The sequence below is a fragment of the Glycine max genome, chromosome 6 (genome assembly GCF_000004515.6).
Source record: "Glycine max cultivar Williams 82 chromosome 6, Glycine_max_v4.0, whole genome shotgun sequence".
In the NCBI taxonomy this organism is placed as follows: domain Eukaryota; kingdom Viridiplantae; phylum Streptophyta; class Magnoliopsida; order Fabales; family Fabaceae; genus Glycine; species Glycine max.
In genome coordinates this window covers 14,659,549-14,674,943 of record NC_038242.2, presented here as the reverse complement: position 1 = coordinate 14,674,943, position 15,395 = coordinate 14,659,549, and the positions used below count along the sequence as shown (strand labels likewise).

General features: G+C 33.2%; 2 protein-coding genes across 3 annotated transcripts; both read left to right on the top strand.

Annotated features, from left to right (window-relative positions):
- Nucleotides 1-1,741: 1,741 nt before the first annotated feature.
- Nucleotides 1,742-7,221, top strand: LOC100786537 (probable UDP-N-acetylglucosamine--peptide N-acetylglucosaminyltransferase SPINDLY). 2 transcript variants are annotated; one of them, XM_003526932.5, is made up of 11 exons: nt 1,742-2,005; nt 2,996-3,206; nt 3,947-4,039; nt 4,124-4,225; nt 4,300-4,467; nt 4,597-4,685; nt 5,167-5,288; nt 5,425-5,606; nt 5,896-6,180; nt 6,407-6,554; nt 6,735-7,221. In XM_003526932.5, the coding sequence occupies exons 1-11, from the start codon at nt 1,848-1,850 to the stop codon at nt 7,106-7,108; spliced, it is 1,932 nt and encodes a 643-aa protein (XP_003526980.2). In that variant the 5' UTR covers nt 1,742-1,847; the 3' UTR covers nt 7,109-7,221. The 2 variants fall into 2 exon arrangements, with proteins under 2 accessions (XP_003526980.2, XP_006581892.1); XM_006581829.4 differs by having other exon boundaries at nt 1,746-2,005; nt 3,017-3,206.
- A 1,669-nt stretch (nt 7,222-8,890) lies between these two features.
- LOC100786021 (CBBY-like protein) lies at nt 8,891-14,143 on the top strand. The gene is made up of 8 exons (XM_003526931.5): nt 8,891-9,346; nt 9,818-9,888; nt 10,249-10,407; nt 11,245-11,311; nt 11,623-11,718; nt 12,063-12,109; nt 12,311-12,391; nt 13,861-14,143. The coding sequence occupies exons 1-8, from the start codon at nt 8,984-8,986 to the stop codon at nt 13,982-13,984; spliced, it is 1,008 nt and encodes a 335-aa protein (XP_003526979.1). The 5' UTR covers nt 8,891-8,983; the 3' UTR covers nt 13,985-14,143.
- Nucleotides 14,144-15,395: the final 1,252 nt, after the last annotated feature.

Genomic DNA, 15,395 nt, shown 5'->3' with positions numbered 1-15,395 from the left:
CACACAATCGCATATCAAGAAGCTGCGAATGTAGAAGCACTTTACCCATCTGGCCAAGCACTTTCGGTAAAAAAAGCCTCAAATCGATGAGTAAATACTCGAGTGACATTGGGATTATTTTCCCCTTCTTGGTTAGGCGTTGGATTTATTTGATAGCATTAAAGCTGGTCTGCATCCTGCAGTAACATAAATTAGCCTTCTGTGCTGATTGCTGTAGCTATCTTCTTCTTCTTTTTTTTATTTTATTTTTTTTATCAGAATTTCTGTAGCTATCTAATCTAATCAATATTCAACTAACTCCTAACCATTTTTATTTTTATTTTTGTAGAGAAGCAAATATAACTGCAGAATAGGTGAAACTAACAACTATCCATTTAACACTCGTGACTAACATTTAGGCCCCATCCGTTTAGATAAGTTTCTTTATTTAAGAAGAAAATGAATTGAACTTTTTTTTTATAAGTTAAAATTAACTTATATATAAATTAAAATTAATTAAAAAGATTGTATTGCTGAGAGAAAAAATACTAGAGTCCACACATATCCTTTTATTATATTCATCTTTGACCGGAAGGAAGCAAATGGGAATGAGAGAAATAGGATAGAAATATTATTTGTTTTCTTAGTAATATTTTTAGTTCTAATATTAAATTTTAGGGAAACAATTATTTCATGGATAAAATTTAATTGAATTATAAAACACTTGTTTATTCAATGCAACAATACTAATGAGTGTATAAATTAGTTAGGGTTGGCCTACAAGTCCGGGTGATGAGAGGATTGTTGTAATATACATAAGATTATAGGTTTGAATTTCAGTGCAATTATTATACAAACATAAAAATAGTTATTAGGATGAGATTGAACCTTAAAAAAGTTGGTATGAGATTGTTCTAATTTATTTAAAAATCTCAAGTGTTGAGTTTTCAGGAATGTGTTGACATTAAAAAATTTGTTTTCACTAAAACTTTTTCATAAGAGGATTGAAAATCCAATATACCATGAAAGCCTCAAACAAGTTTTTCTATTGTGGAGGAGGATACTTGTGGTCTAAATAAAAACATATAAATGTCAATAACCTGAAACTAAAAACCAATAAAATGTAACACAATTAATCAATTATCTAATTGTGCATACGTAGAGAATTTTGTTATGAAAGATAAAAATCCACTTTAGTAATTTTTATACCTTGAAAGATTAGTTACATGACTTTTAATTATAAGAATACCATGTTTTCAGAAAAAAAATATTAATAATTATAACTTTTTAAGAAGTTAAATAATTTTAAATATAATTTCATCACACTTCATGTCAAAATACTTTTAACTTCATTTTTTTTTAATATTTTTGCAAGTTGTACAACTTTTGAATGAAATTTATAAAAACTTCCCCTACTTTAAGTAATAGGCAAATTCTAAGGTGAAAAAGTACAACAAATGGTACACATGGGCAGAGCATTTTTATTAGCTCTTGGATTTATTATTAAATTACTTTTATTGGCGTAATTGTTGGATTTTGGTTTCGATTCTTCAAGGACACAGCGGGCACGAGAAACGAGGTGGTGATTACGAATCTCGTTAATGTCTTGCTTTAAGGATGAGGGTAAAACTGACTTTTGACAATAAAAAACAAAGATAATTGGTTCTCCTGTGAACCACTTATTTGCAAGTCCACTCTAGAATTCGCCAAGAGTAATAGTATTTTATTTTAAAGAAAAAAATATTATATCTAATCAAAATGAAATCCTAATCTAAAAAATCCAAAGAAAGAAAAAGAAAACCCTAAACCTTGACCAAAAACTACGTAGAGCAAAATGCGGAGTGCGAAACCTAACTAAAACAGAAGAAATGGCGGAGAAGTCGGGAGCAGCAGAAGAGAGCTCTAATCCGATGGCTTTTCACCATACGACGACGAAGCTTGTCGTTTTGGCAGACCTTAACGTCGAAGCCGAAGCCGAAGCCGAAGAAGACGATTCTTCTCTCGTCCCTCCTCCACTAATTACCATGTGAGACTTTCTTCCACTTTCTCACATTCACTTCAATTTTCCTTTTTCGTTTCTAATTCTTCACTATTAGAGAACCAATTGAAATCTCGAACTTACTGAACCCTATGTTTGAGGTTTCGTTAACTTAAGTATTAGAAATCATACTGAATAGTCCCCCGAGTATTGAAAAATCCTTCAAATTAGTAAAATATATAAACCGAGGGATTAAATTTATTACTGTAAGGCTGCTTGTATAATTTCATTACTTTAAAGGCTGTTTAGGAGAGAGGGTAATACTTGAGGAACTAAATTTATGGTTTACTCAAACAGTTATCTGGTTTTTGGCTGTATAATTCAAGTGTGTTTTGAGACTGTCACAATGCCTTTTTGTTTGTGGTTAGGATGTGTGTGTATCTAGAAAGTCTAGGAGGATGAAGAAAGGGCCTTTGATTTGTAAATTGTAATTTTATTGAAGCTAATGGCTTTCATAACAGCCAAGAGATATTGTATAATTGCTGGGAAAACTATATATATGGTGATAATTTAGATTTTTGAGAGGCTAATTTGGTGACAGGTTCTTTGGAGGGCTAAAATATGGTGGCGTTTTATGTCTTTGAGGGATTAGTTTAATTACCAAAAGTTTTGGAGGATTAATGTAGTGAAATGTGTAACTTTTGAGAACAAACTTCAGGTTCGGCATTTACTCAAAAAAAAGTATAAAAAGCTGAATTGCTTCTTTGCAAATGTGTTATAATATGACATTTTATTCAATTTGAAAAAAATTATGCAGGATTGTAGTCTGAAGAGGTTTTATCAGCAGTTTTCTATTTTGTTTTATAGAAGAAAATCTGTTTTCTTGATTATTATTCATTCAATTGTGACTGATATTTTCTAAAAGAATTGATTTGATGGTGGGACCTATAACTACAAAATGAATATTTTAGAGTATTACTTATTATCATTTTTTTTCTTCTTGTCATTTAATTTATTTATTTTTTAATTAATGTATAGTTTGGCAAATGACGAAAACAGTCAAGATAAAAGTTCGTTGTCCAAAGACACTGATAGCATTGAAGCTGAAAGTAAAAAGTTGAACAAACTGAGCAAATCCCGCTCAAGAAAGACAGATTCTTCTCTTGATTTTGTAGCTGATGTGGATGGTGATCAACATGTTCAAGGGCCTCCTTCATCTCGGGAGGAAAAAGTTAGCAGTGTGAAGACTGTGAGTTTACTTTAAAGTCATTAAACATTTTTTTATTTTATTCAAATCATCCCATGTCTAGGCATGCAGATGGAGATTTTTTTAATCTCATTTTTTTTCTTGATTCATTGAAATATTTCTGGCCATCCAATTTGAGATTGTGATAGATACGGGATACTTGTTGAAGATGGAGACATTTTTCTTGTTCCTATGTTATCACGGAGGAAAAAAATTCTCAATATGTTTCTTTCAAGTTGTGAAAATGCTGTAGCTGTTATGAATTGTACTGAGTTTAACATGCTGTATTTCTTGGGACAAGGTGACCTGGTGATACACCAGTATTCTAACATTATTTTCCCGTCCTTCCTTTCTATTTGCAGAATAGCCACATGATTTAAATATCTCCTCAATTCAGATGATTTATGATTAACTAATGTCTCTTAATTGGTTGTTTTTTGTTTTGCTTATTTGTAGCTTATAATGGGGTTTATTTTATATGGACTTTTTACCGTGAATCATGTTTAATGCAAGCTGTTCACTCATCAGTTAACTTACCATGATTGATTTTAGATTGCTTTCTTCTGATTACTGTCTTTCCATCCTCACTTGTTTTTATAGCAAAGTGGAACATTGAAAAGCCAAAACTGTAATGTTGACACTGTAGTAATTTGTTATGGTCATGGTCATTGTTGGTGTTACTGTTACTATTATTGGCTTTATTGGTATTACCAACAAAATAAGTCCATGCTAATATGTTATAGGGCTTGGTTCATGTTGCAAGGAAGATGCCCAAAAATGCTCACGCTCATTTTATACTCGGCTTGATGTACCAAAGATTAAGCCAACCTCAAAAGGTACTATTAATAATCACTGCTTTTAAATTTACCTGTTATGTTTGATACATATAGTCTGCTCATTGTTCATTGAAATATTTTCAGGCTGTGTTAGCATATGAGAAGGCAGAAGAGATCTTGCTGAGGCCTGAGGCTGAGATTGACAGGCCTGAATTGCTTTCTTTAGTTCAGATTCACCATGCACAGGTGCGATGATCTTAATTTGATAGATTAATGATTCTAATCTCTCGGTTCATTAACATATTTTATAATCCTTTTAGTGCCTGATACTAGAAAGTTCATCTGAAAATAGTTCAGATAAAGAACTTGAACCTGATGAACTTGAAGAGATTCTTTCTAAGCTGAAAGAGTCAGTGAAGTCAGATATCAGACAGACAGCTGTATGGAACACACTGGGTTTTATCCTTCTTAAAACTGGTCGTGTGAAGGTACAATTATCTTGTTTGCTCTTTTTCTTATGCTTTAATGTTCTTAAGGCATATGCTTCAGCGTCAGTATTTGATGTGACTACCTTTTTCCCTTTGCTTGAACCAATGTGACTTCCAATGCTGGTGTAGAGTGCTGTCTCAGTTTTGTCATCATTGTTGTCCATTGCTCCAGAGAACTATGATTGCCTAGGAAATCTTGGGATAGCTTATCTTAAAATGTAAGTATGAATGGTAATTGTCTCTTTATAGTTTGGGGTGTTATTTTTTATTTTTCTATATGAAGTAGTGCCTTTTAACAAATGCTAGATTATCTAATTATTGTTGTATTCTAATCTGTATTAGTATAAAAGTTTTTTGAAAACTATATAAAAATGCTATTAAAAGTATTTGAAGTGTCCCTGCAGTATCCATCATGGATACATATTTGTCACGGTTATGACATGACAACCACTATTTAGAAGTGTCTGCTTTTTAGCTTGCTCGTCGATGCAATAGTGGCTGTTGCTATTAGAACATAAAACTGCTGCTATCCTTTTTCGGATTGTACTCTAACTTCTGTATGGAATATTACATTGAATTATTTGGGAAATACTAATACTTTTGTGGCTTTAATTTAAAAGGAAAGGGAATGAATTTTTATTCCATTCATAGTTTTCCTCAATGGTCAATACTCAATATTGTTACTATCTTGCCTTGCAGTGGGAATTTGGAATTATCTGCAAAGTGTTTTCAAGAATTGATTTTAAAAGATCAAAACCATCCTGCAGCCTTGGTCAATTATGCTGCTCTTCTTTTGTGTAAATATGCTTCGGTTGTAGCAGGTACTTTATTGCTCTTTGACTCTGCACTCTATTTTTGTGGGATATTACCTTTATTTGTCGTTTATGCTTAAATGGATGAAGAATTTTTGGTAGTATGGTTCTTACTCTTTATTGTATGATTCTTCATTAATTCCAGGTCCTGGTGCAAGTGCTGCTGAAGGTGCCATGACTGATCAGATCATGTCTGCTAATGTTGCTAAGGAATGTTTGCTGGCTGCAGTTAAAGCAGATAGCAAATCAGCCCATGTCTGGGCAAATCTTGCCTGTGCATTTTCTATTAGTGGTGATCATCGAAGTTCCAGCAAGTGCTTGGAGAAGGTGCTCATGGCTCCTTGCTACAGTCATTTATAGCGTATTTATTGAGGTTGTTCATTGGTTTCCTGGTTCTTGTTATTGGTGGAAATATTTGTGTGGATCCTTTTACATGTATTTTTTTTCATAATTAAAATGGCAGGAATTACTCTCATCAATAATGCGTGTATGTATTGCATATTGATAGTGGCACTTTTAAAGTTTCCACCCCACCAAATGAAAATCAGCATGTGGAAATTCTGTGCTCTGCATTGACATTTGCTAAATTTTCCCTTCTGTTGCCATTTCTTTGTAGGCAGCCAAACTGGAACCCAATTGCATGTCTACTCGATATGCTGTTGCTTTCCATCGAATAAAGGAGGCAGAAAGATCTCAAGATCCTAGTGAACTGCTTTCGTGTGCTGGAAATGAGATGGCTTCTATAATAAGAGACGGTGATTCATCCCTGGTTGAGATTCCAATAGCTTGGTCTGGGCTTGCCATGGTTCATAAGGCTCAGCATGAGATAGCGGCAGCATATGAAAGTGAACAGAATGGGCTAAGAGAAGTTGAAGAGCGTGCTGTTTGCAGTTTAAAGCAGGTAATTTATTGCTTTCTTTTAGTTATCATCCTAGGATGACCTAGCTTTATCTTAATTATCCACTTGCTAAATTAGGTTATATCTTGCAGATTGTGTTGTTTATGCTGGTTAGGTCTTTATCTGCTTAATTATTTCAGCTTAAATGTCACAACTCAAAATGTCTTTTGGTGTTTCTACAATGGATATAGTTTGTGACATGTTTGGCATGTCATTCTTTTTCTACTAGGCTATAGCAGAAGATCCAAATGATGCTGTGCAGTGGCACCAACTCGGTATTCATAGTCTCTGTGCTCGGCAATTCAAAACATCACAAAAGTACCTTAAAGCTGCTGTTGCCTGTGACAAGGATTGCAGCTATGCATGGGCTACCCTTGGTATGCTCTCTCTCTCCCTCGACTGTAATAGGAATGTGCATGTTATCATCTTCAAATTCAATATTGCCTTTGGTATTGCATACTGTGGTCTGGCACTTTAGCTCCCTCAGTCGATCCCTTTCCCATAGAAGGATTTTTTGATAATATAGATGTTCATATGGGTTGATAATGCATGTATAGGTGTCTCACTTCAACTATCAGAAGAACCATCACAAGCTGAAGAAGTATACAAGCAAGCATTGTCGTTGGCAACAACTAAACAAGCGCATGTTATATTATCCAACTTGGGAATTCTCTATCGGCATCAGAAACAATATCAACGTGCGAAGGCTATGTTTACAAAGTCACTTGAACTACAGCCTGGGTATGCTCCAGCATTCAACAATCTGGGTCTTGTGTTTGTTGCTGAGGGTCTTTTGGAGGAGGCCAAGTATTGTTTTGACAAAGCCCTCCAATCAGATCCATTGTTGGATGCAGCTAAGTCTAATTTGATTAAGGTTGTTGCCATGTCTAAGTTATGCAAAGGCCTCTCCTCATGCGGTCTTAAAGAATGATATCGGAGTTCGTCAAGGATAGGTAGTTTTTTTATTTTTCTTTTACCTTTATCTTTTGTTGTACATCCAATTTCATTTATAAAAATGGATAAAAGAGGAATGTACTTGTATCATTACGTGCTTTCAAAATGAGCAATTGAGTATATAGATTTTTCTTTTTCATTTCAAGTTCATTTTCTTCAAGCTATATATGATTATATGGTACATTAGGCTGGCGTATCCAGGACCTTGAATTAGTGGGGACAACGGGTGAAAAATAGAGGGTTCAAATTATGAATGTAGGAGGGTAAAAAGATGACAATTATACATGGGTCCTCCTTAATTCCATATGATAAAATTGAGGAGGGGGTGCATCTGCACCCTCTCAACTCTACATGGGTCTACTACTGCCACTAAGAATAATGTAATTATGTAAATCTACTAAATAAATACATTAACTTATCGTAGCATGATTAGTGTTATCTTAATCGGATTGAGTCAACTAATTCGATAAAAAGCCAGAGTCATAGTCTTGTTAAACATTTGGATTACTTTTTAGTTTACCAAGAAAGAATTGATGAACTTGGTTTTGAACTGGTAAGACCTCATGTTGACTTGGTTGTTCAACTTAGTAGTTAACTTCAAAGCTCTTCTATTTACATAGTTTGCAAGACTAGAACCCAAGTTCCAAAACTTTTTCAAGAGAATGTCTCACTAAACGAACATTTCTATAGTATATATGTACATAATATATTATATATGTATATCTTTAAGACAAAAAAATCATAAATTTAATATATCAGTTTATGCAATTAATAAATGACTTAGTTGTTCAACCAAAATCAATGACATATTGATCTAGTATTTTGAATCGAATACTTGATCAATCCTGTTTTAATAATACCGATACCAGTGGACAATTTTTGAGTTTGTGCAAATGTAAAACTACCACACCTGTCATGTCACCTGACTCACCTGTACAAATGTAAAGTTATCTACGACAGTGACATGGCATTAGAAAAATAGAATAATAATCTATGGTCACTTAAAAATTAATTGATATCTAGAGAAAAAAAATATATAAATATGATAAATAATGTGAAATGTGATGTGATAAGAGAATGATATATTCGATGGATATGAGTATCACATATCATACAAATAACTATTGAGAACATTTTGTAATTATTTCTCTTTTAATTTTACCTCATAAGAGTTATTTTTTCTTCTTCACAGTGTATGCAGCGAAACCTCAACCTATTGATTGATTAGTGTATAGTAGGAAGAGTGAGAATGTAATGAATAGTCCAAAATTTTGAATGCAGCAGAAGCAGGGGTTGTGAGACTTTTAAGATCAAACAATGCTCACGAAACTCATATCTTACGAGCTCTCTCAACCAGAGATTAGGTTCTGGCTGGGGTGCAAGTGCAATTCAATCTACAGCCTCGATTATTGTTGTTTTAATTTTGAGGTACACAAATTTATGAAAAGGAAAAAAAAATTAATGTTTGAAGAGTCACTTTTTTCTATGGACAAAAAAAATAGTATGTTATTTATTAGAAAAAAATAAATTATACACAATGTAAAATAATTTTATATTATTATTTAGTAATAATTTATATATATGATAAGTATATTCACTTTATAATAATTCATTGATAGGGCCTAAAATTATTTTGCATGTTAAATTCTTTCTTTAGTAAAAAAACTAAAATAAAAATAGAAAGATCACTTTTCCACGTGGAGAGTGTAGAGAAGGCTGAGCCTAATCGAAACCTGTGTAGGACGTTGGAAGTTGGAACCACACACCATTGGACTCAACGGTCCCACAGAAGCAGATAATATATAAGTTGAAGAAGAAGAAAGAAAGAAAGAAAGGAGAAGTGTTGTAATTAATGGCAGCTGCAAGTAGCATCATCTCCATCTCCTCTGCTTCACTCTTTACTCCAACAACAACCCAATGCCTCCTCAAACACAATTACAAGGACCATGATCATGTTCATGTTCCATCATCATCATCATCATACTTCACAACACACGCTGCTCTCAAGATATCAAGACCAACAACAACAACGTTTGGAATCACCACAACAACCACCAGGGTTAATAATGTTCCTCCTCGTAGGTTTAGTTGTTCAGCATCGTCATCTTCTTCCTCTTCCACTCTTCCCTCAGCTCTTCTATTTGACTGTGATGGAGTCCTTGTGGATACTGAGAAAGATGGTCACCGCATATCTTTCAACCAAACCTTCCAAGAGGTAAATATGTACCTACCTACACTCATAACCTTGTTGAAGTTTCTTAACTCATTTTGTAGACTTTACAAATTACAATGCTATATGGAACTTAAGAACTTAATATGGGTTTTACAATACTTATAAATTTAAGTAAAGGCTTTAAAAAATGGTCCGCAACTGTGATTTGATTTGGGCCACAACATCAAGATTTTTTAATTGTCCATGACCGCAATTGGGATGACATCTGTTGCATTTGTCCGCGATATCAACAAACGCGATCACGACTGATATTTAAAACCTTAAACTATTCTTAAGAACTGTCACGTCAATTACTCTTAATAATAGAACTACTTAAGAACTGGTTCTTAAGCTTAAGAATCCTATAAACAACTCTCATTTGGAGATGCTGAACTAGTTCTTAAGCCTTTCTTTTTGGTTCACGTTTGACTTTAACGATTGTGTTGTTGCTTTGTCTTGGTTTTTACCATGCAGAGAGAACTAGGCGTTACATGGGATGTGGACTTGTACGGGGAATTGCTCAAAATTGGAGGCGGAAAAGAAAGGTTTGCCACTTTTTTCTCTCCTTCCAAAACCAAAGTATTAATGAACAGTCCATGACAACAGTTGCAATGACAACATCAAGGTTTTTGAGTCTCGTGACAGCCGCAATTGTGTCTGCATCAGCCTCATAACATAGTTTGTTGCAATATCAAGGATTGTGAAAAAATGACAATTGCAATCATGGCTGCAATTTAAATCATGACTGTAATTTAAAGCCATATTAAAAACTTATCCTAAAAAGAAAAAAGAAAATGGACTTGGATTACTCTCTTCTGAACATACCTTGGTGCTAATGCTATTGTTGAATTCATCATTTGAATGACTTTGAAGTTACACTTGATGTACCTTTTTTTTATGACTAGGATGACAGCGTACTTTAACAAGGTCGGTTGGCCTGCGAATGCCCCAACAGATGAACAAGAAAGAAAAGAATTCATAGCTTCACTCCACAAACAAAAGACAGAACTATTTATGGCCCTTATTGAGAAAAAACTGTTGCCTCTTCGTCCAGGTGTTGCAAAGTTGGTTACTATCTGTTCTTTATCTTTTATCCAATTTGTTTATCTATAATGGTTTTTGTTAGGCGTATGATGATGATAAGAGAAAAAATAGTTCTAGGGGAAGAAGATTAACCAAAGAACTAAGAGGAACAGGAAACCTTGAAAGAGAAAAGGTTTCGAGAAGTTTTATTGAATAGATCAAAGATACAGGGAAGAATATTTTACAAGTAATGGAATGAATGGAAAACAAATGGGCTATACAAAGCTGTTACTAACAACCAATCCTAACAGCTTTTTCTCAACAGAAAACGGTACTAACTAACTAACTAATCCAAGGCTCCTTCAAAGACACGTGTCCTTCACTGCAGGACACGTGGATCCTTCAGCTTTGCTCCATATCATATGAATAAAACATTCCTTAGCCTCCACCTAATGATGGCTTGTGCGTTGGATTGGTTTGTTTCTTGACTTGATATTGAAACTTGTTGACCAAGTGATTTGGCTGGAGTTCCACCTTTTCAGTTTCCATTCTTCATCGTTGAATTAAGTATAGAATAACTTGGGAATTGGGGTAGTTAGTTCTCCACAACTTTGTTCAAACTTGAAACTTGAGAAGTTAATTACCTGTGAAACAGTTTATTTAGAACATGTTAAACATCCTATATCAGGAATTCATGATCTTGTTTCTTCCTTAAACTTTAACCTAATTTTGTTCATGCCATCCTCTTCAATTTTGATCTAACTTTCATAGTTTTCATGTTATGTGTTTCAAGATTAAAAACTGTATGGTTTATTATCAAGAAAGATAAATTCTGTGCCTTTATCTTATTGCATGTTTCGTTTTTATCAAACATATAGGATTATCGACCAGGCTTTTGCTCAAGGAGTCCAAGTTGCAGTTTGCAGCACTTCCAATGAGAAGGCGGTATGCATAATCAGCTATCCAATTCCTTAAATGAATCTTTTCTGACTTAAGGGAAAATTGGCTCACTGATCCTTGTTTCATGATAGTTTAGAGTTTCAATTCCTAATAGTTATAGTCTCATAGTTATGTATTGACATTGCAGTATGATTTTTCATGAATACAATCTGGGCAATTTGAGTTGTTAATGGATCAAACTTCAAATCGTTATTACTTATTAGATTAATTATCACTTAATGAATCATATTGCACTGGTGATTTGATCAACATTTATTTGTTATTTCATTCAGACCTAAGTTATGAGTTCATTTTAGGTCTCTGCAATAGTATCATTCTTGCTGGGACCTGAGAGAGCAGAAAAAATCAAGATATTTGCCGGAGACGTGGTTCCCCGTAAAAAGCCTGATCCAGTAAGAATTTCATCCTTCTAATGTTAATTTGGTAGTTTTCCAGCACACAATCAAAATATTTGTTAGTCCTATTTTACGGCCCTGCATATTAACATTCCGTTCAATAAAAATCAATTTGAAAATGAAACTCAATGATTAGAAGTTCTTTTATGCCCGAGTATGAAGTCAAGTATATCCGTTTTAGTGTCCTGGAATCTCCAGTGACTCTAACTTTACAAACTTTTGCTGTGGTATAGCTACTTGATACTATGATCAAATTGAATTATGTGGTATTTCTTTCTAAATGATTGAATTCACAACATGGCATGATCTAAGCAGCTAATTGATTTTGCTCTTCCTGACAGGCTATCTACCTATTAGCAGCCAGCACTCTGGGTGTTGAACCTTCAAGGTATCTCACTATAGTAGTGCCTAAGTGATAATAACTTGTGCTAAAATTATTATTCAAATAAGATGTCATACAATTCTACAGTTGCTGGTTAGGTTTGACACAGTAGGTGTATTTTGGCTTAGCTCAAGTGCTTTTACATTCACTTTTTATTCATTGACATGTCACATTTGAATGTGAAATGTCATTATTTGTTTTCTACAGATGTGTTGTGGTGGAGGACAGTGCCATAGGCCTAGCAGCTGCTAAAGCAGCTGGAATGACGTGTATAGTAACAAAGAGCGGGTATGTTTCTACTTACTATGCAGCTTTGTGTTTTATAAATTTCTACTTAATTAATAGCCAATATGATTACACTTATTTTTGGATTAGCCTCCATTGATATAGCCTTTCTCCAATTGAAATTAAATTGATGATGTAGACACAAAAACTCTATAGTAACATTATAGTAACATCATATGTTACGACAATTCTGTTGGTATGCAAAATTAATATAAATTATCAGAACATCAAATGTTAGTATAACATATTGTATAGTTAATGCAAATCCATGGTGTCTATACTAACAAAGTAACAATTCAATTTCCATGAGACAAATGCTATAATGGCAAAAGCAATCCTAATACTTACATTTTTTATCCATTAGTAAATAACATTATTTTAGGGATACCATGAAAATGTTTAGCCTACCTTACAAGGTGATTACTTCTACACATAATTTGAAAATTATCTGAGCTGACCAGACTGTACTGAAAATCTTTGTGGAACTATCATTGTCTGTTATGTAAAGGCTGCAATGTGATGTTACAGCTCTTATATGCCTTCTTGGGAAGTAGTTATCCACCATAAAGTTTAAAATGGACTCAATTTTCATTATTGAAGTGTGATACAGATACTGGCAAAGTAAATGAATACAACCGATTGACACAGTGACACAGTATATGATGCTATATGTAACAAACATTGTTAAATACTTTGATAAATATAGCATTAAGATTAACAACAAGGCAGTTCTATGAATTTGGACTGGGTTTAAATGCATCAGGATTCAGGGGACAGGTTGTCTCATCTTGCTTTTCTGCTCCACAATGATTAATATCTGGGCCTAACATAACTAGATGACATTTATTTTTAACTGATAAGGTTTAGGGTAATTTTTAGTAGAATTTTCCTGCAAACCATAGGAGCTTCCCCAGGTTTCTTTACTTCAATTTTATGGTTAACTTGTCTATGCTTGAACATCTGCAGTATAATATAATGCATCACCTTTTTCAAGTGAGGCTGCTTTCCATAGTACGTAGGTGCTTACCATGTCAATTCTAATAAACTTTTGAACCCGGATATATTTAAAGCCCATAATTTTAAGGTGTATGGCTGGAAGGAAAAGAGAGATAGGAAAAAACTAGGAAGAGAGAGAAAGTAATAAATGTGATAAGTGATGCAAATATATGATGGGAAAAAAAGAGAAATAAAAAGAAAATCAGATAAAAGAAAAAGTTTGTGTATTTTAATATTTGAGCAAATTACATTAACACGTGAGGGTGTTTTCAAATTATAGAAAAACTCAGGGGATATGAGTGTAATTTGTTTTTAATATTTTCTTAAATATTTTTTTGGCTTCTGTTTTACCTTTTAGGTGTGCAAACTTTAAAGCTTGCTAGCAATGATCTTTACTTTCTCAGTAACATTCTTAAATGCAAATTGGTATTGTGAACATGAGGTAGCTTTCTGCTGACATTTTCATCCAAATGCAGCTATACAGCAGATGAAGATTTCTTAAATGCAGATGCAGTCTTTGACTGCATTGGTGATCCTCCTGAGGAGAGATTTGATTTGGCTTTCTGCGGAAGCCTTCTTGAGAAGCAATACGTGAGCTAGCTCTTTGTTAAGTGACACTCTTAAGATTTTGTTTGATGCAAGTCTCCTTCAATATTTCCTATGAGTGTCCAATTCGACTTATGTGTACAAGCCCACCCTTTCAAGTCAATGATGAAAATATCACCATGAGTTGAATAAAGAATCTTCATTTGTTGTTAAGCTTAATTTCTTTTCAAGTACTTTTTTTTAGTATTCGTATAAATAGAATAGAATGAATGAGGCTTAAAATTTTAAATTAACTCTGGAAACATCGAAGCTTCAATCTCTTGTAAACTAAAAAACATTCAGGGTACGGTTGTTAGATTCTGAGACCAAATTTCAATATCAATTCGATTTCACATTATGAAATGAGGTCATGACTTGGAGGGTTAACACTTTATTTTTATTTATTTAGTTTGCTCCATTTTTTTAAAACTTCAATTTATTCTTTTATATTTTTAAAGTGAGTCAAAATTGTCACATTAAATTTATGTACATGAAAATTATAAACTCCTAATTGAAGTTCGATCCAAAAAGGTCATAAATATTATAAAAATTGTGAGAAAAATAAATTAACATGAAAATTGATTAATTTAATACCAATTTTTTTTATAGTAGCAAGTTAAACATTGGGTGTATTTTAAGAAATTTGCCTTTATGATTTGCTATCTTACTCCTAATAAGTGAGTGTAAGTTAATCCAACATGCATTTGCTAACCTTCATCTAGTTGATCTTTAGAAGAAATAAGTTAACAAATTAGGCCTTTAGTATATTTTAAGAAATTTGTAATTATAACTTGTTAACTAACTTTTTCCTTAAAAAATAAATACATGTAAGTATTATCTATTTTAAATAAAAAAATATATTACTCAAAAAAAAAATTATTTTACTCAATACTCATGCCAACAATTTGCTGATTTAGAGACTGAATCATGTAATTATTATCTATTTTACAAATCTTTTTGAAGAAAGAAGAATTTAAATCATAAATCAACGACTTCTTCAAAACAAATCTATTTTAAATCATAAATTTAATTTTTTTTAATTAACTGTATATGTATTTTTCAATCTAACTTAAAAAAAAAACACTTTTAACATGTATGTTTGACAGTTTGACTTCATTTCGCATACCATACCACCCCTAAAAATATTTTTTAATTTTACCTGCATTATTTCAAATATCAGTATATCAGTTATTCAGTATTAACTATATTAATTTAATAGTTTTTGCATTTTTGAAATATAATTAATAATATATGATGTGAGTGCCAGAAGGAAGGCAACAAACACCGACACGGATACGGGACACGACACGAATACGGACACGTGGACACCTGTAATATCCAAAATATAGAACGTAATACGGGTGTTGTGTCGGTGTCGGACACTGACACGGACGCGTGTCGGACACCGGATACGGCAAAGGGCTGA

What these genes read in the sequence shown, in the direction of transcription:
- LOC100786021 (XM_003526931.5), top strand. Translation starts at nt 8,984, where the DNA reads ATGGCAGCTGCAAGTAGCATCATCTCCATCTCCTCTGCTTCACTCTTT. An exon ending in TCAACCAAACCTTCCAAGAG is followed by an intron (nt 9,347 to 9,817) that starts GTAAATATGTAC and finishes TTTACCATGCAG; the next exon opens with AGAGAACTAGGCGTTACATG. An exon ending in CTTCGTCCAGGTGTTGCAAA is followed by an intron (nt 10,408 to 11,244) that starts GTTGGTTACTAT and finishes TCAAACATATAG; the next exon opens with GATTATCGACCAGGCTTTTG.
- LOC100786537 (XM_003526932.5), top strand. Translation starts at nt 1,848, where the DNA reads ATGGCGGAGAAGTCGGGAGCAGCAGAAGAGAGCTCTAATCCGATGGCT. An exon ending in TTAAAACTGGTCGTGTGAAG is followed by an intron (nt 4,468 to 4,596) that starts GTACAATTATCT and finishes ATGCTGGTGTAG; the next exon opens with AGTGCTGTCTCAGTTTTGTC. An exon ending in GGGATAGCTTATCTTAAAAT is followed by an intron (nt 4,686 to 5,166) that starts GTAAGTATGAAT and finishes CTTGCCTTGCAG; the next exon opens with TGGGAATTTGGAATTATCTG.